This window comes from Phodopus roborovskii, unplaced genomic scaffold (genome assembly GCF_943737965.1).
Source record: "Phodopus roborovskii unplaced genomic scaffold, PHOROB, whole genome shotgun sequence".
In the NCBI taxonomy this organism is placed as follows: Eukaryota; Metazoa; Chordata; class Mammalia; order Rodentia; family Cricetidae; genus Phodopus; species Phodopus roborovskii.
The window spans coordinates 23,904,755-23,932,637 of record NW_026125295.1 but is presented as its reverse complement, the minus strand read 5'-3'; the positions used below and the strand labels follow the sequence as shown (position 1 = coordinate 23,932,637).

Here is a 27,883-nt window from a genome sequence, read left to right as displayed (position 1 = left end):
GAGATGTTTTCAGGTGTACCCTGCTACTCATCCCTTCCTGAGCCACAGCCCTTCTTGTAAAGAAAGAATTCCAGAGATGGTGAAATGTGGAGAAGGTGTGTGTGTGTGTAAATGTGTATGTGTATTTATATATCTTGTTATTATCTTTAGGACAGTCACACAGTACTAAACACATAGCATGATCCTCAGAGAAGGGTTTCCATGTGAATTATAGCCTCAAGGACCAAAGATTGAACAAGAATGTCAGTGTTCAGAAGCTTAGTGTGCATTTGGAAGACTCAGCTCCTAGTTTGGTGGCTCCTCAGAGACCCCCCCCCCCAGCTTCTGTAGTACCCTCAGGCAAGCTCATGTGATCTCTAGAGATGTAGCATCTGGGTGTATGAGTTCTTTAATTCCAGCCCAGTCCTTGTTGGTGCCATGAATAGGTGCGATCATTATAATGGGATATCCACACAGTTAATCTTTTAAAGTTTAATTTCACTTTAGTTTATCAGTGGTAGAATCCCTGCTGGCATGTCATTTAATCTGCTTCCCATGCTAATGATGATTCTGAAGCTTTTCAAAGAAATGATTATATGATAATATCAAATTTGATGGTGGATTCGAGCCATCATTTACAGGGATAGGATCATAACAAGGTTCCCTGAAGCATCATCTTGTAATGTGTACTGGGAATTCTGCTGCATCTGCTTTTCTCTGGGATGTGGAGGAGTAAAAGGAGGAAGGCCTAGCCCTTTTCCTGGTCCAGAGGCAGGCAGCAGACCCTGGGAAAAAGCTGTAAGAAGACACAGGCTTAATAATTAGGAGGCGCATTCTCACACTAGTGGCTGCTTCATATTGAGATAGATTGCATACTGAGGAAAAGCCTTTCCCACAGATCACCTGCTTTTTCCAGACACTAGACTGAACACCCTGGGGTCCCACTTCTAGACAGAGCACTCTATCACCCAGCTACCTGCCACTTGTTCCTTACATAGCCCTACGGAATTCTGAGTCCAGGACTGGACCTGAGCTGTAGACACCTCCAGGCTTGCTGCTTTATCTCTTAGTTTCATCATAATGAACCAATCACAGTAGGTTATGATGTCAGACATTTCCTTTTATTGGCTTTTAGGAGACTCCTTTTGGGAAACCCAGAGGCACTGGAACCATTCGTCTACAATCTCCTTGAAGACAGTGGTGAGAAAAATACATACATATACATATAGATATGTCTATGAGCAGTGCAGTGGTGAGCTGTGTTCAAAGGCTAGAAGCGCTTCTGCAGAGCAGACTGGATATTCTTCAGCAGGCCCCACTTAGCTCGGTTCTTCCCACGCCCATCCGGTGTTACCACCTGCAATGGGAAGCAAAGAGTGCATGGAACCAGCCACAGAGGGATGGTGGCTTCTAGAGCGCAGGCCCACTCCATACACCATCTCATTAACTCCCCATGACAACCATGGAAAGCTTGCATGGTCAGTCCCCCTCAGAGATGAAGAGATGCAGCTGCAGGGTACCACAGATCTTTCACAGTGCCCACAGCTAGTGTGTACTGGCGTCACTATTCTACAGATCAAGTTCTACTTCTTTCAAGGCAGCTCATTTAGCCAAATGTGAACAAGCATGATAAACTAGATCCCAAATGGGCTTTACCATAGAACCCCATTCCACCCTCTGGAACTTTTTGTTTCTTTCCTATTTCTCACTAGTTGAAAATTTCAGCTGAGGAGTTTGGTTTCTTTACTAAACTTGGAGTGACCTGCTTTTGGAAAGTGGAAGGGTTTTTTTCTTTTTCTTTTCTTTTTTTTTTGTCTGTTTGTTTTAACTATCTGTAGTCTTAACATTGCCTAAGGTAAAGAGAAGATTCTTAGAAATGTGCATGAAGATGAAAAGACTGTAATTTGTAAGTTGTTCAATATTTTCCCTTTTGTGCAGATAGGAGTGCTTTGTGCTAACTTTGGTAAGTAAGTGAATGGTCAATCAGTATACCTGGGAAAAGGCAGATTGCATTGGGCAACGGGGCTAAGCAGCACCTTTTTAGAAACTCCAGAGACTCAGCTTCCTCATGGTTCCCATAGCTTACTTTGAAGGTGGTAAGCGCCTCCATTTCTGATACCTGGTAACATTACCATCCCCTAATACACATTCAAGTTGGGATGAAAGATCCCACTGTCCATACAAATGAGGACATTGATGAATGAATAGATGAGGTGGGATTGGATTTGGTGGATAAAAGGGAAAGCTTATAACAAAGCACAAAATCTCTATGATAAAAATTTCAATCTTACATATTTGTATTGGGCAAAAATAGAGGCAATATATAGATACAGCCCTGATAAAGATGAAATGAAAAATCTAAGAGGCACACGGGGCTACTGAGGATAATGGAAGAAGCCTAATGGTACTGTGAGTTATGGGGTTTGGAAAGTCACTAAAAAGTAGACATTTCCAAGTTTTGTTTTAAACTATAGTAGGGTTCTTTGACGACAAAGACTGGGTGATGTAATGGACAGAAGGGGTTGAAGAATGTTTATGAACAAGAGGATCAGAGAGCAGAGGCCAGAAGAAGCAGGAAGACAGAACTTGAAATGCTATAGAAATTGAAATTACAGTTGGTATGTCCTTGTCCCAAGAGCCTAACTCAGTCAGTACCTGTCCAAGAGAATCATGCTAAAGCTGTGTGATGGGGCTGTTCCAGTAAAGGAGAGGAGAGCAAAGGCTCACCAGCTCATGGGAGCTAGATTTGAAAAACCAATTCTAGAAGTACATTAAAACAATGTGGGCAAACAGTGATACACCTACTTCACTTATGTCTGTAGATGCAATCATATAAAATCAAACATAAGGTAACTGAAATAGCTGTTAGAGTAGCATAGTAAAACAATACATAGTTATAAACAAGGGCCTAGTTCATGAAGGTAAGTAGAATACAGCATTAGAAAAGACAACCACAGTGGTGGGAGATGCTTAGGATGCAGCTTGGTTGGGCTTAGCATGGACCAGATCTTGGGTTTAATACTTGGCAACATAATCAAACTAAATTGAACCAAAACAAAAAAAAACTGATCATAATTTTCTTCATTGATAATGGCCTAAAGGAGAAAAAAAAACATGTAATTATGTCAAATAATGCAAATAAGTCATTCTGTGTGTACAAGCTCTCAGAAGCCCAGAAGTCAGAGGACATTAACTTAAAGGCTACAAACCTAAGCACTGAATAAAAACCAATAAATAAATGGAGAAAGTTCAGTATCAGAAATGACAAGTGTATCAGCTACCACTGCTGCTGTCTTATGTATGACTCAAGGCTCTTGCTAAAGCGATTAGGAAAGAAAAAGAAATATAACCTCAAAGACTGTGAGGGATGAGATAAAATCACCATTACTCACAAATGATAGGATTATGTGCCTGGAAAAACAAGTTGAATTGACAGATTCTCAGGATGATAGAGCCCATAAAGATTTGCTACAATTCATTTATTGCACAGGATTGTTTTTGGCTATTCTGGGTTTATTGTTTTTTCATAGGAAGTTGAGAATTTTTCTTTCAATATCTGTGAAGAATTGTGCTGAGATTTTGATGGGGATTGCATTGAATCTGTAGATTGCTTTTGGTAAGAGTATCATTTTCGCTATGTAGATCCTACCTATCCAAGAGCATGGGGGAGGTCTTTCCTTTTTCTGATATCTTTAATTTCTTTCTTTAAAGACTTAAAGTTCTTGTCATACAGTTCTTTCACTTGTTTGGTTAGAGTTACCCCCCCCAAGATATTTTATGTTGTTTAGTGGCTATTATGAAGGGTGACGTTTCTCTGATTTCTTTCTCAGTCTGTTTATCAACTGTATATAGGAGGGCTACTGACTTTCTGAGTTAATCGTGTATCCTGCCACATTACTGAAGGTGTTTATCAGCTGTAGGAGTTCCCTTATGTATACAATCATGGCATCTGCAAATAGTGAAAGTTTGACTTCTTCCTTTCCAATTTGTATCCCCTTGATCTCCTTTTGCTGTCTTATTGCTCTAGCTATAATTTCAAATACAATATTGAATAGAGTGGTCAGCCTTGTTTGTTCCTGATTTTAGAGGAATTGCTCTGAGTTTCTCTCCTTTTAGTTTGATGTTGGCTGTTGGCTTGCTGTATATTGCCTTCAGATTTATGTATAAGAGAACAGTAATTTTTCTTCTGAACAAACCATCAATTTGGAATATACTAAAATATAGAACAAACACTCATGTTACCAAAGTTTGTGTGCTATTCACTTTTTTCTAGTTATATTTAAGGGGTACAATATATGTTGATGTACATATGTGTGGTGAAACATTACGATAAGCAAATATTTGTCATTTCACACAATTACTGGCTTTCTGTGTGATTATACATCTAAAACAGTAGCAAATTTATCACATATGACCCAGTATTACATGTAGTACTCGTGCTATTCAGTAGCTCTCTTAGCTATGCAGTTTACCCAGGAACATAGGGTTAAAGACCCCAGAAAACCTTACATAGAGCAGTCTGAATAAATGTTCAGATATACTGCAAACATATCAATTGCCTTCCAATTAATTGCTCAGTGGCTTTCTAAACAAATTCTGATTTTTTAAAAAAAATGGTTGAAAAATAAGCATCATTTATATAAATAAGCCAGCCTCCATGGTTAACTAATTTAGGCTTTTGAACAGAAACAAGGGTAATGGAAATGCCTGACAGTCCCTCACAACAGCACAGGCTGGCATTGAGAGCCAGTCAAAGCAGAGAGGTACTGACATGAGAGTGGATGCTCTTTCATGTCATACCCAGTCTTTATTTTTGAATGTCTTCACTCTGGTTTGAGACACAAATCCTCAAGTCTTCTATTTTCAGTTCCCTAGCCCCATAATTCCCAGCACTCATAGCTTATTTCATTGCCCAGTGGCTCCATGTGTAGCTTACGGTTTTCATTTCATCGTTATCAAGGATATATATATATATATATATATATATATATATATATATATATATATATATCCATGTCTCAGTTTCTTGCCTACCAATGCATAGTATGTCATCATATATAAAATATTCCTTGTACCTTGCATATATCCCTGTTTCTGATGAACTATTTTTCATCAAAGTAGAAAGCATAATGCTGAAACATACTGTTCTTGGCATTACATTCAGAGGCAGACTTTGTATGTGTACAACTTGAAAGGTGAAGCAAATTTAGTAAAAGAATATGGAGGAGATTATCTTTGTGCTCTAAGGCAAGAACTTTTTAAACAGCACCCCAAAAGGTCAAACCAAAGGAAAAAACAGTTTTGACTTTGATTACACCAAACTTCAAGACTTCTGCTGTTCATGGAGTACAGTATGAACAAAGGTGATAGACAAATATCAGAGGAGTGGAAATATTAGCAATGTCTAAAACCATCATCTGGAATGTAGGCGTCCCATGAGTCACCAAATGGATGTGTGCAGCAGAGAAGCGGGCAGAGGGTGTGCTTACAGGAGGAACCTGGAAGGGGATAGCATTTGAAATAGAATGTAGACAATGAAGTGAGATGACTGACAGCTACCAGGGAGAAAAACAGAAGCCATCTTGGGAAATCGAGGTGAGACTTAGGGAATAAATCCCTCCTTAGCCACGGCCGAGGCCAAATGAAGTACACACCTTATTCTGTGACCCAGAAATTTCAGTCATAGTGCATTTCTTACATGAGATGAATAATGTCCCTCTGAAATTCATATGTAGTCCTCCTCATCTCCAGCACCTCAGATACGATTCTGTTGGGACAAGGCCTTTAAAGAGGTGATGAAGTTAACATGAGGCCATTAGGGCAGCTGTAGTACAACCTGGCTGCCATTCTTCCAGGAGGAAATTTGAGTGTAGGTCTTAGTGATGCATGGGGAAAGATCACTCAGGAGCATGGTGAGGAAGACTCCCAGCCAGACGCAAGGCTGTCTAAGGATCCCTGATCTATGGCAACTTGTTACTGCAGCTCTACCTGACTCATACCTGACCAAAGGGATATTTTTTACACCTCCATCTCACCCACAAGTTGTCACACATTGTCTATTGTAGCATTATTGGAGGTAACCTGGGTGTCCACACTGAGTAGACTGGGGACGTGCAAGAAACAAATGCAGACTAGGAGGGATGGCACAACACTAGAAATTTGGGGACAAAAATACCCATAGCAATGTAGGTCAGTTTTCAACCCTATTTACCTTATGATTTATAACAGTAGAAAAATACAATTATGAAGTAGCAACAAAAATAATTTTATGGTTGGGGATCACCACAGCATGAGGAACTGTATTAAAGGGTCACAGCATTAGGAAGGTTGAGAACCGCTGATGTAGATGGGACATTCAGTGTTTAGAGAAGAAAGGGTAAAAGGAGAAGAGATTAACACTGGTATTTTGTTTTGTTTTGTTTTGTTTTTTGGTGTGGATTAGTGACACATAGCAATACATAACTTGTAAGAACACATAAAAGTGAAGAGATATGAGTAAGACCTTCCTGGGACAGATATCACAATCTGGACCATAAAAATAAGGAGCTGTTTTTGCAAAAATCAGTGCACATGGATGAGACCTATAATATCAATCAAACCTTGTGTACATGAAGGTGAAAAAACAAACCAGGTCTATGCTGAGCCTGAGTTACACTTGTCCTCAGGGTACAAGCTCTTCTGACAGCAGGGCATGTAGGAGAGGACCAGAGGAATTTTACTTCCAGGGAAGTTTCAGAGTTCTTTGGAAAGTAGTAAGCCAAAAGGACACAGAGAAAGCAAAGTGTGTATGTTACACTTCAGGACCTGGAGCCACTGTGCATGAGTAGGTGTCAAGGGAGGACATGTCAATCCTGCAGGTGAGATACTGGCAGTCACACAAGACTGTATGACCGCCTGGGGAGAGGAGAAGTTGGAACTACATGACAGACAGGGTGTCCTGTTCTGTGTCTGAGTCCCAGCTACATCACAGGCTGAGGAAGGGGCCCTTCAGAGAACCCAGGGTGACCAAAAATGCCTTCTGGAGCACATAGACATTGGGGGGGGGGCTGACTGACTTGGAAGGACTTTGAGATGCCTGGGGATAGGGATGTCTGCATTCTCTAAATGGCAATAAAGAGCCATGCTCAAGGCTAAATCTGATGTAATTTAGTAATCCGATTTATAGATTAGAGTGGCAGATCAATGGATCCTCACATAAATCTTTGAACCTTCAAACTTCTGTGTTCCAAGCAAAGGGGACCTTAGGGCAATTGAATTAACTAGGCATGGGGGATTTCCTCATCATTGAGGGCTCAGTGTTATAAAGGCACAGTAGGGGGAAGGTAGAGGCAGAAAGGAGTCTGACTGAGGGCTGGTGGAGGTAGAAGAATTCAGCAGGAAGTCAATGTCTTGAATATGGAGGGAATGCATGTGGATTAAGAAATGTGAATGGCCAGGAAAGGGCAAGGAGTAGGTTCTTCCATAGAAACCCCTCTACAGGAGGGAGGATCCAGACATTGAAGGTGCCTTGATTTAGCCAGTGAGAACCATCTGGGACTTCTGAGCTGTAGAAATGTAATGATTTGTACCACTTAGCCACTTCTTTGTCATAGTCCAAGGGAAAATTCACACACAGGTGGGCAGTTAGGCTAATCACGATTTAAAGCATGGTGGAGAGACAGTGATCAGGGAAAGGAGGTGATAGTTAAGAATGGGAAGTGACCAGTGTGTATATTTGATATACTGAAGACCACAGGAGGATCAGGAGGAGAAACAGGCTAACAGACACAGCAGTGTATAGAACACATTTATCTGTCCTTTCAAAATAGACCATTAGGCTTTTTGATATTAGAAGCTTTGAGGTGGAGACCATAGGCAATAAGGAACCAGTAAGACCAACACAGTGTACACTGTTGTGGAGTTTGGCCAGCTAGTATTGTCGGGATTGGAACCAGGAACCAGAGCCCCAAATAAGGCTTTTTCAATACATAATTCTGCCCCAGAAACAAGAATGGATCCATCAAACAAACAGCTCTCACCGCATTGACAGCACCTGCCTGGAGTCAGGCACTCCATCTCCTGGGCTGGGATCACTCCTAGACTTATATGGTCCAGGAGGCTGGAGCTCCGGCTGTGAATATAGACCTAGGCTCTACTCAAGACCTCCTCCTTCGTTTCCTCCATTTGTCCTCCTCCAGGTGAAACCTGAGTATCTGGGACCATCAGTGATAATGGATATGCAGCGTCTGACACAGATTTGACCTTCAAATGGGACCTTTAAAGTGTTGCATAACTAATTTTCTTGTTTCAGGTACTGTACCATGTGCCAAAGGAAATTTCTTAAAGAAATCAACAAGTCTTAGGCTATGCAAATCAAATATAAAAGGTTTTATTTTTCATCTTTTAAGAGTCCATATGATGGGAGCATGGTGGTTTGGACAAGAAAAGATTATGCTACGTCATTGCAGCATTCAAATAAAACCTTTCGGTGCCAAAGGAAAAAAATTCGATTTTATAGGAAAGAGCTAAAGCCATTACTTTTATGAAGCTTTATAAATGTCATTCAAACACACCATCTTATTTTCATTTGCTGTTGAAGCCTTTACTTATGCAAATCATGACAAATGTTAAGGAAGCCTGTGCTTCCTCTGGAATGCTAATAGAACGGCAAAGAAGGGCAGAAGAATTACTTCTGAAGGAAAAATCTATACTGTAGCTCCTGGAGTCAGATAAAAATGAAGCGTCCAGAAAGCATCATTAATTAGGGTTCTGCTCATTTAGATATTGTGTGAAAAAGCAAAGAGAGAGGAATGTATTTCCCTCTCTTTCATCGAGGGCAAATTAATCGCATAAAGACAATTTTAGGGGAATGCTATCTCTTGGCTGGCTGTATAAAGCATTCAGTTTCCAGGCATCTTATGATACTTTGCGATTATTAATTTTATTTATCAATTTATTTCTTCACTTCTTAATTTAGACAACCATTCATATATTCATTTGTTTGGTTACATTTTTACTCATGTATCCACTCAATAACCGTTAAGAAGCTGCTGCCTGCAAACTGCTTCGGTAAGCACTGCAGGATAAAGAAAGATGAATTAGGCAAGAATTTTGTTTTCGAGCAGGTCATAGCGTGAGAGAGATGAGAGGACCCAAGAGGGTAGGGTGACAGACTGATGACAGTCTTCAATTTCTCTATCCATCCCAACCCTCGCATCTAGAGATGACAGATGATTCATTTAAAAAATTAATAACTACTGAGTGCCCTTCATGGGTAAGACATTTCTGAGGGAGTCTAAAGGCTGAGAAAGCAGATGGGATTAGATGAAAGGAAAAATCCATGGTCAAGAGTACAGAGTACATTATGTGGTAACAGGTGTGAGGCTTTGGGGCTCAGGAGTGAGGAGGTCTCTGTGGCAACTGACCAGTGCTCCTTGAGGCTGGCTGAGAAAGAGCTGAAGAGCAGCCAGACAGGCTTTCTCATCATACTTCCTTGGCATGTGTCTGACCTCTGTGGGAGGGGGAGGGAGGCATGACAGTAGGAGGTGTTGGGAATAGCCCCACTCTGCAGACGTGCTATTTGACAGCATAACCCTGCTCATTGTTATTTCCTACTCTCCGTCATTATTGGAGACAGTGGCCAATCAGATTCTTTCACTCAAATATCTGAGCAAGTTGCTGAAGTGTGATTAATCAGACTGATGGGTACTGAGCATGGATGGAGACTATCCAAAGCTACAGGGGAAGCTGGGTTTAAGGGAGCAGAAACTAAGGAGTAACACAAAATGAGGCAGATTCAGAGAGATGCAGACAGGAGAGGAGGTGGAGAAGGGAGGGGAGGGGAAGATGGAAAGAGGGGGAAAGGGGAGGAGAGAGGAAAGGGAGGGAAGAATGGGGTGGGGAGAAGGAGGGAAGGGAGGAGAGGAGAGAGAGGGGAAGGGTGGGAGAGAGGGGAGGGTGATAATTTCCAGTTTTCGTGGAAGTCAAATCAGATAGATGCATGTCTTGTAGATGTATTTTAGAAGAAGTCTCTTGAGGCTGCAAGTTGCCCTTCTTCTAAACCCTAAGTGAACGGGCCCGTCCTTTCTACATTTAAAGAACTTCTAAGACTTAATTCAGATTCCAAAGAGCTTCACAGTTACATAGCAGAAGAGCTCTTGGCAGTCCGGTATTCTTAATAATAGTCTGATGGCATTTATAAGTGTCACTTGGGAATTTGAAAAAGAATCAGCTCTTCAGTACAAAGAGGAATAGCTTGTGTCCTTATCCTGTGGAGCTCACCTGACTTGCTTAGTGTCTGTTTTTTAACTTCCAGTTAAATATAATTTTAGTATAAACAAGTCTTAAATATTATACAGGTTGTACTTATACCACAAGTTTTATTTGCTGTCTATGAGAAATTCTGATTAACTGGCTGTCCTGCCTCTTTGCTAAATTTCACACCTTGTCTTTGCAAGGTGTAGCACTTACTTGGAGTTTGTTTTTTTCAGACAGTAATTATGTCTTATTCTTCTCATACACCATGGTGTGTTTACTAGTTCCTGACTGTGGCAAAAGGAGGAGTTAAGCTTGGTTTTTAACTCTGACTTTCTGTATTCTAACACAAAGCCTAGAACAAGTGGTTTTGAGTTTAGCAGACCCTGCCATCCTCAGAACTGGTCTGCAGAGAATGGTGGAGACCATCCCTGCCTCTGGCTGAGACTTAAGCAGCTTTCTGAGCTTAGAGAGAATTCTCAGTGGTCTCTGAAGATCTTCAAGCCAAATCTGGACCCTATCAAGGCATTCCCATTTGATGGGCTAGAGAGATGGTTCAGTTGGCAAAGACTCTTGACAACAAACCTGAGGACCTCACTTTGATCCCTAGGATCCACATGAGAGAAAATGAAACTGACTTTTGCAAGTTGTTCTCCTCTGACATCCATGAGCACACTATGGCATACATGTGTGGGCATGTGTGCACATGTGGGCTCTTCCAATAAATCTGTAAGAATTAAGAAGTTCAAGTAATTAAAAAAATCCTACCTAAGAAATGAATGTGCACAGTACCTTGCAGATGTCGCTCCATTGCCCGGGACCATTATCGTTGATGGCTCTAACCTTGAACAAATACTCTGTATTGGGAGTCAGATTGTGTAGCTCCAGGTTCTGCTGCATGATGTCCCGAATTTGTCCACAGAGCTCTGTTCGAACATTGTTAGGAGGAGTGGTAACGAGCTCATAGAATTCCATCTCAAAGGAGTCCACGTCTTCTGTTGGGCATGTCCAGTAAACCTAGGAGAAACAGGTATGTGAGCACGGTGCTGATAATCATCGATACACACCCCTCTGCTGTCCTTCTCTAAAGATTTCTGCTATCGACTGTATGTGGGCTGTGCTTAAGCTATCCCCATCTTCTACAGCTGCTGAGGCCTTTGTCTTAGATCATGGGAAAGGGTCTTGGGAAGCTCTGATGAAGCCTGATGTGCTACACATAATGGATTTCAGGGTTCTGTTACTGTCAGTCAACAAGGAGGCAATGGGCATAGATATAGTTTACCAGATACATGTTGTGCACCAGCTCTCCCATCTGGCTCTCTATATCCAAATCAGGTAATCCTCAGAAACCTCTGGAAGGCAGATTTCATCCTCCCATTTTACAGGCACAGAAAGGATACATTCAGCCAATTCTAACAAATCACAGAATGTGGGAGAATGACACACTCGTCTCCCTGCCCTTTAGAGTGAGCTGGGATGCAAACTATTTCCTTCTCTACTCATGAGGAAATATCCAACAATAGAGACAGAATGTTTGCACTCAAATCAGACAATATTAACTCCTGAGAAGAGATTTAGTACCAAGTCTCAAACAGCAGATAACATTTGTTACAGAAATAGTTTATGATAGTATTGTTTTCACATTTATTTTTACTGTGTGTGTGTGTGTGTGTGTATGTGAGAGAGAGAGAGAGCACATGTGTGCATGTGTGCACATGTGTATACTCACACCATGTCAAGTGCCATGGAGTACATGTGGAGGTCACAAGACTTGCTGGACTCTATTCTTTCCCTTCCAACACATGGGTCCTTGAGACAGTACTCAGATTGTAAGGCATGGTGGTAAGTGCCACCATCTTGCTGGTGCTAACTTTAAAAAACAAATAGTATTTTAAAAGTACATTCCAGCCTGGTAGTGGTGGTCCATGTCTTTGATCCCAGCACTTGGGAGGCAGAGGCAGGTGTATCTCTGAGTTTGAGTCCAGCCTGGTCTACAGAGTGAGTTCCAGGATAGCCAGAGCTACTCAGTGAAAAGCTGTCTTGAAAAACAATCAAACAACAATACAACCAAAAAAAAAAAAGCAGATTTCTGATGATCTTATTATATTTTTGGCTAAACTTAAATGTCATAAGATATAATTAATGTATAATTTTAAGAGTACTAAATTTATCCAACAAATAAAATTAACTTTCTCTCTGATTATCCAAACAAGAACATTTATGATAACGTGCTTTGGAAATGCAGAAAAAGTGTAAGGGAAGAAAATAAACATCCCTTCTAATCTATAGGTTGATTGCTTACAGTGCTTTTCTAATGTTAAGAGATGCAAGCACACTAATGCATGTATTGGGATTGCATGACTTTGGCTCATTCTTCTAACTTACAGTTCACATATTTTATATTGTTAAAAATCTGATAAAGCACTTTCTTTAAAACTCCCATAGAGCCTAGCAAGATGGCTCAGAGTGTAAAGTGCTTGATGCCAAGCCTGATGACCTGAAGCTTGATTCCCAGGATTCCCATAGAGGAAGGCGAGAACTGACTCTGTCAGGTAGTCCTCTGACCTCCACATGTATGCTTTGGCATGTGCAGGTGCACACATGCACATGTTCATGTGCATACACACACAAATAAAATGAATACATGTAATGAAGCTTTAAAAAAATGTTTCATCGACAGGCATTGGTGGCATACTTGAATCCCAGCACTTGGGAGGTAGAGGCAAGCAGATCTCTGAGTTCGAAGCCACCCTGGTCTATAGCGCTAGTTCCAGGACAGGCTCCAAAGCAATACAGAGAAACCCTGTCTCAAAAAACCAAAAGGGAAAAGAAACAAAAGTTTCAGAAATAACTGACCCCTTCTATAGCTGAATAGTCAGGTTCTTCTGATTTTATACTCAGATAAATGCTGTAATGAATATTTAGGGGCACAAATCCTCATCTGATTATTTTTTTTGTAGTTTCTTAAGAAATTATTTCTAGAAATCAAATTGAATTAAAAGATCTCTAGGATTTTGTAATACATACTAATACATTTTAAGGCCAACTTGAATATTTTCTATGTTGAAATCCTGAAAATTTGGGAATGATGTCAACATAGAGTTAATCATTTTCATTGTAGAGTGCAACAAATCCTGGAAAACGCCCATTTCATGACTGTAGATCAAAGATCTTCTTCATCATTATTATTATCATCATTATTATTTATTATTATTATTATGCATTAAATCATTGTCTGGCCATAGGTGGGGTGGCAGTGACTTGCTTGGTTGTCTTGGTAGGTCTCCTCACAAGCTTATCGGGGAGGGGGGGTAACTTTTTGGCAGCATAGATAGATGACTTTTCCAAGTTGAAGTATTGGAGCCCTTCTGCTTCATAGCAGGAGTTGTGGACTCCTTGTGAGCCTAAGTTGACACTGAGGTGAGACACACTGTCACCAGAGTTCACTGATGTCACCTATACCCTAGGCCCTGCTGATTGAGCTCATTACGTTCTGGTATGAAGGACAGGGAGGGACACTACTGTGCTTGAGGATCTCCAGGAAGGCTTTTTCTGGCACAGTTCTTGTGGCACTTGTTTTAAGCCTCTGAAGCAAAGATTACAATGTCACAGCAGAATGGGAAGGTAAAGCTTGGCCTCTGTCTGGTCTTGATTTCCTCATGTTTAGACTCTGTCTACCGAAGTGCAGTGTTCAGACAGCAACCTTGGTAACACTCAGATTATGAGAGACAGACACTGAGGCCCCTTAACAGGGATGACACAGAATCTCCCTTCTAATGAGTCTTCAGGAGATGTTACTGTTTGGGAACCATGAGTCTAGACTTCAAGATGCATATTATCTTTGGGAGAGGGACAAAAGATGAGTTCTGCTGTATGAAAGTAGCCCACAGACTAACATGGGAGGTATATCCCTGTAGGGACCTCAAAGGAGGCAAGAAAGTCTAATTCAATATTTAGTTGCCCAGCAACCCTTTGCTTCTTTGAATTTGAATAAGGTACTCAGTAAGCAATTCAATTTTAGCTCAGTTGGATTTCAGAGAGATGATAAGGAAAAGACCATTTGTCCATTTCATTTTAGGTCAAGAAGGCCAATAGCAAGTCTTGTCTTAGGTGATGGCAGATACAGAAATCTATGAGTGCCCCCCTTTACACATCACCCCTAAAAAAAGAAGATGGATCTTAGCAAAGAATTGGAATTTTCCTGGGCATTATCATTCTGATCTTTTCAAACCTGAATTTAAGAGAGTTAACAATTTAGAGGAACACACAGCAGCCAGTGGAGAATCCATTTCTAACCAATTTCTAGACTCTACTTCCCACTCATGATTTCCCAAGCCATTTTGAAACTTACTTTGGTTCCAACTTGATTCTCATTCTTTTTGCTTCTCTCTCTCTTTCTTATCTCTCTCTCTCTCTCTCTCTCTTTCTATCCATCCATCTATTTATGACATGGTCTGTATGTGTGCTCACTTGACTTTGTTGGTGTGAAGGTTAGAGCTTGATACCATCTATCTCTCTGTCACTTTATTTATTTATTTTATTTATTCATATTTATTTCTTAGATAATGTCTATCCCTGAACTTGGAACCCCACTATTTCCATTAGACTGGCTGATCAGGAAGACCCTGGGATCCCTGCCTCTGCTTCCTCAGCCCTGGAGCGATGACATGTGTGATGAGGATGTAAACTCAGGTCCTCATGTCCTCATGCTTGCACAGCAAGCACCTTACCTGCTGAGTTGCCTTCTCAGCCAGCTGTCTTTCAATAGAGTGCTTACATGCATTTATCACTATGATTTTGTTATACTGATGGGCTAATGGACATTTCAGAACACTACACTATTTGTCTAGATTGACTGACGCAAACAGTATAGAGGAACAGATTCAAGCAACCACATTCTAGAGGACAAAGACACCCTTTTCTGACCCCTCGCATTTGCTCTATGCCCCACACCATCCCTTTGTCTTACCTTGGCAGCTCTTGGATACACCAGAGTCTGGTAGATGACAATTGGGCCTGGAGTCTTCACAGAGGTGTCATTGAATGAGTACCAATTGTGGAAGCTATTGCTGTTCTGTGGGGGCTGGGTTTCCCCTGTGGCACTCCAGTAGGTATAGAGGCCATCAGTGGGTTTGATAGGTGCAGTGGATTGGGCCCTCCCAAAGGCCTCCAGACCCATCTTAGCCTTATCGTTGGTGGCACTGAAGGACAGCAAGGAGGAGCTTCGTTGGTATATCTGCTGGTTGCCGAAGCTGTGGGTGCTGAATGTGACCTTCCTGGCAATCATCATTTCTGAGTGGATAGGATACTGGGAAGGAAGAGAGTCCCCAGAGGAACAAGCCTTCTTAGGTGCTGTGGGAAAGAGTTCATGGATGGCACTGGAGAGTTCAACAAAATCCAAGGGAATGCAGTGTAAGGAGTGCAGCCGCAGCTGAGGGTCAGGTCTGAAGGTGTTCTGGATGCCCTCCTCGATCTGGTCTACCAGGATCTTAGCAGACTGCAGGAATGCCACCTGTCCTGTTTCCTTTAGTGCTTCCTTGGAGTAGGCGATCAGGCCGTCCATCTCGTTCACTTTCATAGTAGTGATGTCCACGTACTTCTCAATCTCCTTCTGCCTGGACACTTCCAGATTCTCTATCTGCTCCATGATGATCTTCTCTTTCTCTTGAAGGATGGCTCGCAGTTTTAGGAAGCCATTCCTGATCTCCTTCCGCTTTGCCTCCTTGTCTGCTTTAAAGCTGCTTTTTAAGATGTTGAATTCCATCAGGTCATTATCAATTTCATACCGGACTGAAAAACAAGTTGGCTACCGTAAAAATTTTCATCTCCCTAGATGCCAATGCCGTATCAAACTGGAGCAAATCTCAGGACTCAAAGGGAATGAATGGAGAGAGGGGAAGGGAAGGCACTTGGAGGTGGGCTGACGCAGGGTAGAACAGGCTTCTGAAACAAAGTCCCCTCTAGTGTTCCTCCCCATGCCCCAGGTGGAACTTTCCCCTGGCATATGTCTCTCTTGTATCAGAGAAAGAAGTAAATTTCTGATGACTGTTCAATACTGCCTTCAAACAAATATTGATCTAAAGTTCTTCAGCATAGACAGCAGGCCGGCCTCTCCTTATAGATATGTATCTAAGTGACACTACTGTGTCCCTCTGCCCAGCATTTAGCATTGGTGTTGGGGACTGGGTGGGTGTGGGACTCACTAGCTACCTTGTGCTGACCACTTTCAGTACTGTTATCTCATCCATGGAGGGAATTTTGCATCTTCACCGTATGATTATTCAGACTGGCTATGGTATTCTCCAAAAGTATCCTAGCTAGTTTTATGTCAGCTTGACACAACCTGGTGTCACCTGGGGAAAAGGAATCTTAATAGAGAAAATGACTCCATAGTATTGGCTTGTAGGTAAGTCTAAAGGCATTTTCTTGATTGATGGTTGATGTGGGAGGGCTCTAGCTCACTGTGGGTGCTCCTGCATGGTATAAAATAGGTTGAGAAAGCCATGGAAGAGCAAGCCATGAGCAGCATTCCTCCTTGGCTTGCATCCTTCATGGCTTGCATTTCAGTGTATGCTTCTAAGTTCCTGCCTTAAATTCTTGCCACGACTTCCTTCAATGATAGATTATGATGAGGAAGTGTAAGATAAGATAAATACATTCCTCCCCAAGTTGTTTTTGGTCAAGGTGTTTTATCACAGCAATAGAAAACCTAATTAAGACAAAGGTTTGGCAGTGGTGGCAAATGCCTTTAATCCCGGCACTTGGGAGGCAGAGGTAGATGGCTCTCTGTTACTTCAAGGCCAGCCTGGTTGACAAAGTTGAGTTCCCACACAGCCAGAGCTGATACACAGAGAAACTGTGTCTCAAAAACAAAAACAAACAATTGGCAATGGCTTATATGATCCTCTATAGAAGGTGCCATTTTCCTAAGTGGGTTTCTAGGTCTAACTGGGGACAAAGATATGTCTGACCTAATAAGACACATTCAGAAATTATGAACCCTTTATTGAAGTTTATGAAATATTATTGTACTTGGCTCTTATATAAAACCAGAGTCAGTTCTTTTATAGAAATTGTATTATACAGCCAGTATAAACAACTATGAACATGCAGACAGAAGGAAAACAGAGGCTGGGCAGAATATTGTTGGATGTTTTGGAATTTTCCTGTTACTATGTATCCATTAGCTCTCTGTCTACACCTTTGACAGTAAGTTCATGGGAGATACCTTCAATTGAGAAGACTCTCAGGGTTAGATTAATTATTCCCCCTGGAAGCGGGGAGGTGGGTAAAAATAACTTCCATGGTTCAGTACCAAACAGAACTTCAGACTATGACTGAATAAAACTCATTTTCCCCCTTTGGGAAACAAGGCTGAAGTTCAAGAAGATTGTGACAAAGATTAGAAGAGTTTTATGTGCTTATTATACACCAGTGTGTGTCTCCCACACTTTCCCAGGTGGTGGTGAGAATGGGAGAACATGCTTTATAAAACTAGCTCTACTCAACAACCCAGTGAGGGACCTACCATTATCCTTCCCAATTTATAGATGAAAAAATGGAGTCACACAGTGACTTAGTGACACTAAATGGATGGTGGTAGTTGCCATGGACATCATGACAGTGACTTTCCAGCCATGTCAGGGTCTCCCAGTGTCTGTATTTTTCCACCAGATGGAGTAAGGCTCCCTAATAGGTGCCTCACACTAACTTCTGGTCTTTCCCACAGCTGGGGGTTACCCTGAAGGGGAGTGGGAAACCGACCAGGACCTGCTTTGAACTTGGCGATGGCGCTGAAGAGGGCTGCAGACCTCTCGGAGCAGGCGTCTATGAGGCTGACCGTGTCATGGCCATTGTGGAAAGCGATCTTGCAGAAGGTGCAGAGCAGCTGGTTGTCGCTGCGGCAGTACTCATTGATGCGGCTGGACGGGTGGTGGATGCAAATCTTCTCGTCCTGGTCCTCGGCGCTGGTGTCCACGAAGACATGGTCCTGCATGGCCACATCCGAGTGGAAGGCCTTGAGGCAGTCGTTGCACAGGTTGAGGCGGCAGGTGACGCATCGCTTGTAGGCAATGTGACGGCTGCGGCACACCTGGCAGAGGATGGGCCCCGAGGATCGGTCAAAGCGCCACTTGAGGTAGCCATGCTGCTGCATGTAGCGTTTGGTGAGGCGCCCGCGCAGATAGTTTTCCGGAAGGTTCATCTGGTGGCTGTAGGGCATGCAGTGCGAGCGGTTGCACATGGGGCAGATGAGGATGAAGAAATTCTCAGTGACCTCAGCATGTTTTTGCAGCTGCCGCAGGCACTTCTCGCACAGGCTGTGGTTGCATGGTAACATGAAGGAGTGCAGGCGCAGCCTGTTGCACATGGGGCAGGTGAGATGGCTCACCAAGTTGCTGCTGGTGGTCATGGACTTAGTATCTTCCAGCTGCGTTTCGCTGCTCCCTATGCGGAGGGCTGTCTTGGAGCTGAAAGGAAAAGCAAGCACAGGCTTCAGGAACACACTCAAGAGTTCCAGAAGGATCTATCCAGAGAGGTGATGAAATGGCTCCTCCCTGATACCTGACTTCTTGGCTTGTACCCAAGCCATAGAATTTTAAAAGATTATTAAGACTGACTTTAATGCCTGTTTAGATTGAGTACAGACCCTGGGGTTAGCCAGAGTCTTGCAGAGCCCTCCTGCTAATTTTAATTTTGAGGGAAAGTCAAAGAGCAGATTGGTAGTGGTTTGGTATGGTCAGCTGGGCCTGGATGTTCCACTGCATATTAGTAACCACCACAGAGCGTCAGCAGGAGACAGGGCCCCAGCGACTTTGATGGATCAGGGCAGAAGTAATATCATTGAATAATACTGGAACTCAGACTAGAACATTGTCCAAACCACAAACATGACCCCCCCACCCTCCTGTGCATGCGGAATGTGAGTGATTAGGCCTGCCCTTTTTCTTTCCAGAAGCAGATTTGGGTTTCACAGGTTCTAGCTGCCTTCTAGACAAGAGGAAGAGAACCAACAAATTGACTCTATTCTCACAGACGTGAGCCCTAGTCCTGTCATGGCCTGTGACTGCCATGGCTTCTTACCCAGCTATCTCACTGGTGGGGAACCTGACCTGTTCCCACTTGATACAATGAATCAACAAATCCAGTCTTGCCCATGCAAGCACATGTTTTTGGTGGCTGTGCCCGGCAGGCAGTGACGTTACCATTACTGCTGCATGCAGGATGGGACATAGGGAGGTAGTAAATGGCCTTTCTAAGACAAAGCAACCTCTGAGTTGAGCTGAGAACCCAAGTGCTGACTTTCAGGCCATCATCACAGGGTCTGCTTCTGGGAAACGAACATGTGACAGGGCATGGAACTTTTAGAGTTGTCCGTTTAGAGAGTTTCTTAATCTCTTTTGTGCTCATTTTCCCCAAGTGTAAATCAAAGGTTACAGCACTTCCTTGGGAGTTTATAAAGTGTACATGAGATAATCCATCATAAGTGTAAATATGGCCCTTACAATCGCTCTCCTGTGCAATTCACCAGCTAATGTCCACAGTAGAGGATCATAGAGGGGGGGACCGTAATAGAAGGAAATAGTAGTCAAGCCCATGACTGCCCACACGTGTGTCTACTGTTGGGAGGCACGGGTCTTCATTTGTCTAATATCTGAGGTCAGCTTCATGTATTTAGTGGTAAGATCTACAAATGAGAGGCTGTGCTTGTGGAAATCAAATGTATGCTCTGAGAAGCTGCAGTCAGCGCAAAAGCAGCTTAGCGAAATAAGTGACTTGGTTGTGGGAACGGAGATGCAAGCTGATGCACACCTTGTGGCTATTCCTACCATTTCCCTGTTCACAGTAATGTACTGGTCTTGGTGTTGGGTTGTGTTCCCTTCTGACCTAGTCTTCCTGATTTCCCTTTGTCTGCTTCTCCTCTTTCTTGGCCAAGGAACCTGTGACTCAGAGCACTGGCAGTCAAAGGTGCTTCCCAAGCATATTGTCCTAGTGTGGCCCTGAGTCACAGAGTGTCCCTGAATACCCTTAGGCATCCAGCCAGCTAGCGGACTCATCCCTGAGGGCTGGGATGCTGAGATCCAGGCTCACAGCCTTGCTGTTTTCAGCTTTGTTTTCTTCGACTTCCCAGCCTCCTGCCTGGTCACCTGGAGTCACAAGTCAATTGTACTTGTGGTAGCTGCATGGACTTCTTTGATAACAATGTAAGACTCAGAATCGGTATATAATAAATGGAGTGTAAGAGGTCAGAAAGACAGAGAGAAGGGAGAGTAAGCAGGACTAAGAGACACCTGTCAATGGCCCAAGGAACTGCAGTCATTGTGACAAAGGGGTGACGAAAAGAATGGAGCCAGTAAGGCCAAGTTAAGCCAGAGAGAGGGAGAAATGAGGGCGCTGTGCAGGAATGGCCCGGAAGGGGTCTGGAGACCAGGAGAGCAGAGCTGAAAGTACCAGTACATCAGTGCTGACTCCCTGGCACTTGCATGGCATCCCTGCCCACCCTCAAACAGACTGAAGTCCCCTAAATAGGCTTCAGGGTCCCTAGGTCCTATGCCAAAGCAGTCACTAAGTCCGACATCTTTGCCTTCATGCTGAAGTGCTCAGCCACTGCTTCTCTGCATAGTTCCCTCCCTCCTAAGTGCTGCCCTGCTCTGGCATCTGCCTTTTAAGCTTCCAGGTCCCGTCCTCAACTCCCCCCAGAGTCTTCCCATTAGAATCACCTGACAGGGATAGAAAGAACGCTTACAATTTTGAGGCCCAAGTTGTACCCCAATATCAGTGAATGGTCACATAAACAGTTACATAAATAGTATCAGCTATTACTTGTTTGCAAGATGAGAGCATTTGTGGTCAAAGGGTGCATCATGAATTCACATAGGTGATCCAGTTTGGATGTGGGACTTGAGGTCTATACCACCAGTGGGTATTTATTATGCATGCAACTGCTGCAAAATTACCATTGTTTTCTCCCCCAGGTAGAGTGAACTCTAGGACACACTGGCTTATTCTGGGGTCCCTACAGATAACATGAGATCCCCAGCTGTTTTTTTTTTTTCCAATGTAACCACACGATGGATGGTCAGCACTTACGAGATGCGGATGGTCCGAAGGCGACCCCTTCTGAATGTGATGGTGGCATTGCGGCAGCAGCGGCTCTCGTAGTAGTAGCATTTCATGTTGGTGTTAGTTGTGCAACAGTACTTACAGTTGGGGTCATTGGCCCAGGAGCAGCAACACCAGTGGCAATTGGGGTTCTCTGCGCAGGTGCAGTGGCAGAATTGGCAGTTCCGCTCATCCTTGTAGGGACAGGGGAAGCAGGTGCAGTTCCGCTCTGAGGTGAAGATGAACTTGCAGCACAGACAGGAGAAGAGCCGAGGACAGCATCTCTGCCAGGTGCAGCATGGGGAACAAACACACATAGCCGTCTCCATGGCTCTTAGGTCCTTGGTACTAGGCCTCTAGAGTTTTGACAACTTCCTCTACCAGATTCCTGAGGTCACTTCTCTCCCAGAGGGATCCTTGCTACCTCTAGTGTGGCTGGCAGTTTGGGAGTTGTGGCAGGAAGTTGGCCAGCTGAGGAGGCCCTCACAGGCGATGTCCCTCCTAGGAAGCTTCTGAGCTGGCTCTACTTATTTCAGCCTGTGGACATTTGCTTATGTCATAATCCCTGACTCCCACCATGCCTTAACATGCTAGGTAAGAGCAAGTCATCCAGTATGCATTGGGTGTTTTCCATGCAACCAACTCCACAGGAATGGTGGCACCCTGAACCTCTTGGAGACCTTAGCAGTCATTTGTTACCTTTCAAGTTCTCACACAGATTTCAGGTGTTATTTTTCCTTGGTTGGTACTTTTCCTGGTATTGACTTCAGGATTTGTCTTTATTGACTGAAAGAGCAGGCTCTGACTCATTAGAAATCCAGATTGACATGGTTTTTCTCTTCCATAAACAGAACTCTTTGACAAGCAAAGGTCAATATTACAAATAATGGCAGTGTCACAGTCACTACAAGGAGAAGGAACTAAAGGGACAGAGACGAGGGGTTACTCAGGCTCTCCCTTCTTTCAGTGGCCCCTGCTCATGTTCAAAAAGCATTAAGCTTAAGTTGCTCAGATTCGGGACTCAGGCTTTGTTTCCTCTCCTCTGTACCCCTGCCCACCCCACCCATCCCACTGTATTCATTTATCAAGAGGCTAAGGTACATAACCACTACTCTGCCAGTGTGTACTCAGTAGCTCCAGAAACAGGACCCTATATACTGGGGAGAGTTTTGCTTTCCTCTTGGTGCAGCTTGCAAAGATGAAAGGAGCGGGGAGTTTCATGGCCACACCATCCTAGAACAGGAACACTGTCTCATTAGAATTCCAAAAAATAGCAGAAGTGAGAGCTGCATTTGGCTGCAGGAGTTTTAGTGAATAATTTATTATCTCTTCCCATGATTATCACCTTTGTAATAGGAAAGAACACTCGTCAAGTGCTAACTGGGCCAGCCTCACATAGAGTTTAGATCTCTACAGTTGAAAATCCTGAATCCTAGGGTGTGCACTTTATATTTTTGATAGATATTTTTAAATTGTTACTTCAAAGCATACTCCAGATTACACCAGCACAAGAAATAGGTGTATGACACCTCTGTGTTTGCCCATATTCAGTGTTGTCAATTAGCTGCCCTACCCCAGGCGGCACAGAGATCTGAGTCCCATTCATAGGCCATTTCAACATTGGTCTTTATAAGGTTTCCATTTCTTTCTCTTTTTAAAAAAATCGACATGTAATTCACTTACCATTAAAGCGAACAAGTCAGTGCCTTTTGGTGTTTTCATTAAATTAAATTAAATTCATTATCTAATTCCAAAACATGTCTGTCTTCCCCAAAAGACACTCATTAGAAGTCACTTCCTCCTCTATTCCCCCAGCTCTCATTAAACAATCTTTCCGATTTATGCATTTGCCTAGTCTACAAATGGAATAATATGGAGTCCTTTTGTGTCTCATTTCTTAGCACATTTGGGTTCATGTTAAACTCATTGCGTGTATGTGTGTGTGCGTGTATATACACATGCAGGTTTGTTGGGTATGCTTGTCTGCATGTGCATATATGGAAGTTAGACAGTGCTCTTAGCCACAGCCAGACACACTTATTCTTGTAGTGGTTAATCTTTTTGCAGAGACTCATAACTGGTCAAAATGCTGAGAATATGTGAGTCTGCGTGGTCAGCCAAAGGGGTCATCCACATCAATTTCCCCCATCTTAAAGCTTGGGAACATTGAAGGAGAGTGGACATGAAGAATGTAAGAGCTGGATGATGGGTATGAGAGCTACGGAATGGTATCTTCCAGCATGAGAAGGCCGTTGTATACAAGAAAGAACAAAAGATGAAATGACCTGTGTAGTGAGATATTTACTTCATCTGCACCTGTGGCACAGACCACCCCATTAGGGGTGGGGACAGAGGCAGATGTGACCTGGTGGTGGTGGGGAAACGAAGTCTGAGGAAGGGGCACTGGGAGCTCTCTTGCTTGCAGCACGGGGACAGGAAAACATCCGGAGGCATCCTCATTCTATATATGTTTTTAGTTTTTTTATTCGGTTTATATGGTGGAAATGTCCATTCTAATTTATCTTCTCTCTGGATCAAAATCCCTGAAGGATATTCTCTAGATGGTAATATAACCAGAATACAGTCTAGTTTTGGATCCACGTGGTCCACATGTGCTTCTAGTATCCTCTTTTCTACCTATTCTAATATCTCACTACAGACCTGCACAGATAAAACCACTAAAATGTCCAGTAGTGTGTGTGTGTGTGTGTGTGTGTGTGTGTGTGTGTGTGTGTGTGTGTGTGTGGTTGTGGCTCTGAAGTCCTACCTTTAGCTGAGGAGCTTTGACAGTTGTTAGCCACCTAGGGACAGAGGGTCACATTGGAGGCATAGTGTGTGCCCATGTCCTAGTGGATGGTCCTACACCCATATGTTTATGGACAGCACTAATTGGGCTTAATTGTTTAATTAAAAACCAAAAGAGGACATAAGAGGACATGTAGATGAGAGGGACAGCCCTTGGGGAGTCTTGGTGGCAGTTGGAGGGAGGTAGTAGGGGGTGGACATGATCAAAATTCACTATTTACATTATTAAAATTTTTAAAGAATAGTAAGATTAGAGAATCTCATGTAATCTGGCCAATTATAGAGATTATCAAATGAAGGGAGTGCCATAATTCTTTTTATGTCACCAAACTGAATTCATTAAACCTAAACTGACAAAATAAAAATGCAGCTGAGTAAAGGCAAGCTGAGCCCATCTAATTAATGCCTCACAAATGGAAGTTTTTAATAGAGCATCCAGCAGATTTCAATAACACATTTAAAAAGTCATACAACTTACCTTTTGCCAATTGTTCTCACAATCATTCGAGTCAGCTGCATGTGTGCAGAAGACACATTTGGCATAATATGTTTGTGCTAAAAACACCAAATACCACAGGGGTTTATAAATACTTACTTTTTCACAAAGACAAAGTCTTGCTGGATGGCCCAGGCTAACACAGGCTAACAATTCTCTTGTCCCAGCTTCCCAGTGGGTGGTATTACCAACCTGTACTACCTTACCTGTTTTAGAGTTGACGTCTTAATGTAATGAAGTTTAAACATTTTGGCCTCAAAGCCAGCACAATATGAGAAAACACCCAGGGATTCCTGGGAAATGCAAGATAAAGGCAGTGATACCTAATATTCACTACTACTCGCCCTGATTAGGGGAGTTCTACACAGCAACCCAAGTGGGAGACAGGGCTTACAGAAACAACTAGGGAAGGAAGAGACATTGCATGAAGAATAAGATCAGACAAGCCATACTACCTCAGACAAGAAGGCTGCAAGAGAAAAAAACCACAGATAAGGCAGTCTATAGAACCAGAGGAAAACATTTACAAAACATATATCTGAGAAGTGGTTTGTATTTCTAAGATAAGGAATTTCTACAGCTCATTAGTAAAAAGCCACATAACTTTTTTTTTTTTGAGACAGGGTTTCTCTTTGTAGCTCTGGCTGTCCTGGAACTCACTCTCTAATCAAGGCTGGCCTTGAACTCACAGAGATCCACCTGCCTCTGCCTTCCTGAGTACTGGAATTAAAGGCATGCACCATTATGGCCTGGCCCACATAACCTTTTAAGATAGACAATTTTCTACCCCAAACAGATGTTTCTCCAAAGAAGACATCCAACCTGTAAGTATGTGAGGAGGTGCTGAATATCTAGTCATCAGGGACATATGAATCACACCCACAAGGACATAATGATATTTATAACATATAGATAAATGCAGTATGTATTGATGAAATCAGTATATTTAATGTTTCCTTCTTAATACTTGTGTTTGCAGCCTCTTATGTCACCGCACTACCACCCAAGGGATGCATGCTAGGTCACTGTGAACTACTCTGCTTTGGCAGCTCTGCAGCAGAACACTAGAACTTATTTCTTTTATGGTATTTTGTTTTATTTTTTTAATGTTTTTAAAAAGATTTATTACTGTGTATGTGTGTGTGTGTTTCCTGCATGGATGTATATGTATCATATATGTGCCTGAGACCTACAGAGGACACACACCATATCCCTTGGAACTAGAATTATAGATGGTTGTGAACCACCATGAGGGTGCTGGGAATTGAACCCAAGTTCTTTGTAAGAGCAAAGGCTCTTAACCACTGAACCATTTTCCAAGCCTCTTTCCTTCTTCCTCCCTTTTAGCTCATTACCCACCCTCCCTCTACCTTCTCTCACCACCCTATCTTCTAATAATCATGGTCCCATATTCAGACTGATTTGATTATCATTCATATGTGAAGGAGACTATGAAGCACTGTTTTTTCTATGTCTAGACTATTTTACTTGGCATAATATTCTCCTGTTCCATTAATAATGCTGCAGATGATAGTATACAATTCTTTTAATGGATGAGTAACATTCCATTGTGTGTAGTATATACTGTCACATTTTCTTATCTTATTGATGGGCATCTAGGTTGATTTACATCTTAGCAAATCATGAATTATTTAAAAATAAACATAGGACATGCTTTCCTTGATATGACTTTACATCTAGAACAGTGGTTCTCAACCTGTGAGTCACAACCCCTTTGGGGGTTGTGTAAGGAGTAAGGTTTTTCCTCCCACCTCCAGTCTTGTCCCGCTGCCGCGCCAGCCCCAAATAACACACAGAGACTCTGTATTTGATATAATGCTGTTGGCCAGTTACTTGTTTCTTATCAGCTAGCTCTGTCTTAAGTATTAACCCATTTCTATGTATTTCCACGTGGTCTTACCAAGAGCAGAGGAATGGCGGTTCTGTTCTCTCCAGACTCTCCATCTTGATTCTTCCTTATTACCTCCTCTTTCCTCCTTGTCCCCTAGTTCCGCCTAGTTTTTGCTTTCCTATTGGCCAACAGTGCTTTATTCATTAACCAGTATGAGAAACATATACAGAATGACATCTCCCATCAGGGTTGCATATCAGACATTTACATTAAGATTCATAACAGTAGCAAAATTAGTTATGAAGTAGCAACAAAATGAATTTTATGAGTGGAGGTTATTACAACATGAGGAACTGTGTTAAAGGGTCACAACATTAGGAGGGTTGAGAACCACAAATCTAGAAGGAAAATAGTTGAGTTGTATGATAGATTTATTTTTAGATTTTTAATAACATCCATCTTATTCACTTAATAACTATTTTATTTTACTTTCCTACCAAGTGTTAGTGAGTTTTCTTTTCTCCATTTTCTTCCTAACAATTCATCAGCTTTTCCTTTTGAGATAACAGTTGTTCTAGTTGGGGTGAGATGATAGCTCATTGTGGTTTTGATTTGTTTCTCTCATAGCGAATGATTGATGCACCAATGTGGGGCTACTTCAGAGGGTGACTGCATATGTCGCCGCAACATGGACCTGAGCATGGGGGACAGACGTGATGGACATCACAGAAGAATAAACACCGCTGGTGTACAACCACTTGTAGGGAAATGGCCAAAGCCAACACGACCAGAAAGCCCAAGGATCCTGTATGGATGATTCAGTAGCCTTTAATAGAGAGAAGATAACAATAATTCTCCTATGTTTGTAGTTATACAAAAAAATCTAAAGAATGGCTCTTAATACAAGATTTTTTAAAAGTTCATGAGACAGCCTTAGGAGGCTGTTGCTCAGCTCTACCTAAAAAGATCTGTGAAAATGCAAATGAGACCATGTCAGCTAATGGAAGCTTTACAGCTTGGATTAGAAAAGACTACTTACAAACTTTAAATAATTTTCAAAAATTATTGGGAAATATGACTATATTTAAAATTGTCTCCAGGGGATCTTGACCCTCTCAATGAGAATCTTAAGGACAGTTTTGACCCTACTTCATCTAGACAGCTCACAGAAGCTGCTAGACATGGAACCTGCAATTGACGTGCCCATGGAGTCTTGAAAACACAACTTCAAAAAATAAGTAAAAGGGAGATGTACCCCCAGTCTCCACATAATGCATTAAATCATGCACTCTTCGTTTTAAATTTTCTGAATGTAGGTGCCCGTGAGCAAACTGCTGTGGATAGATTGTGGCATGATGGTATTTGAGCAACTTTTGCTCGTCAAATGGAAAGATCCTTACAGTAGATTATGGAAAGGA

General features: G+C 42.5%; 1 protein-coding gene across 1 annotated transcript; it reads right to left on the bottom strand.

Moving 5' to 3' along the window:
- Positions 1-1,158: 1,158 nt before the first annotated feature.
- Positions 1,159-21,760, bottom strand: Trim42 (tripartite motif containing 42). The gene is made up of 5 exons (XM_051173841.1): positions 21,301-21,760; positions 17,983-18,680; positions 15,182-16,002; positions 11,005-11,229; positions 1,159-1,336 (listed from the first exon to the last, which is right to left on the bottom strand). Exons 1-5 carry the CDS (start codon positions 21,639-21,641, stop codon positions 1,250-1,252), a joined length of 2,172 nt encoding a protein of 723 aa, XP_051029798.1. The 5' UTR covers positions 21,642-21,760; the 3' UTR covers positions 1,159-1,249.
- Positions 21,761-27,883: the final 6,123 nt, after the last annotated feature.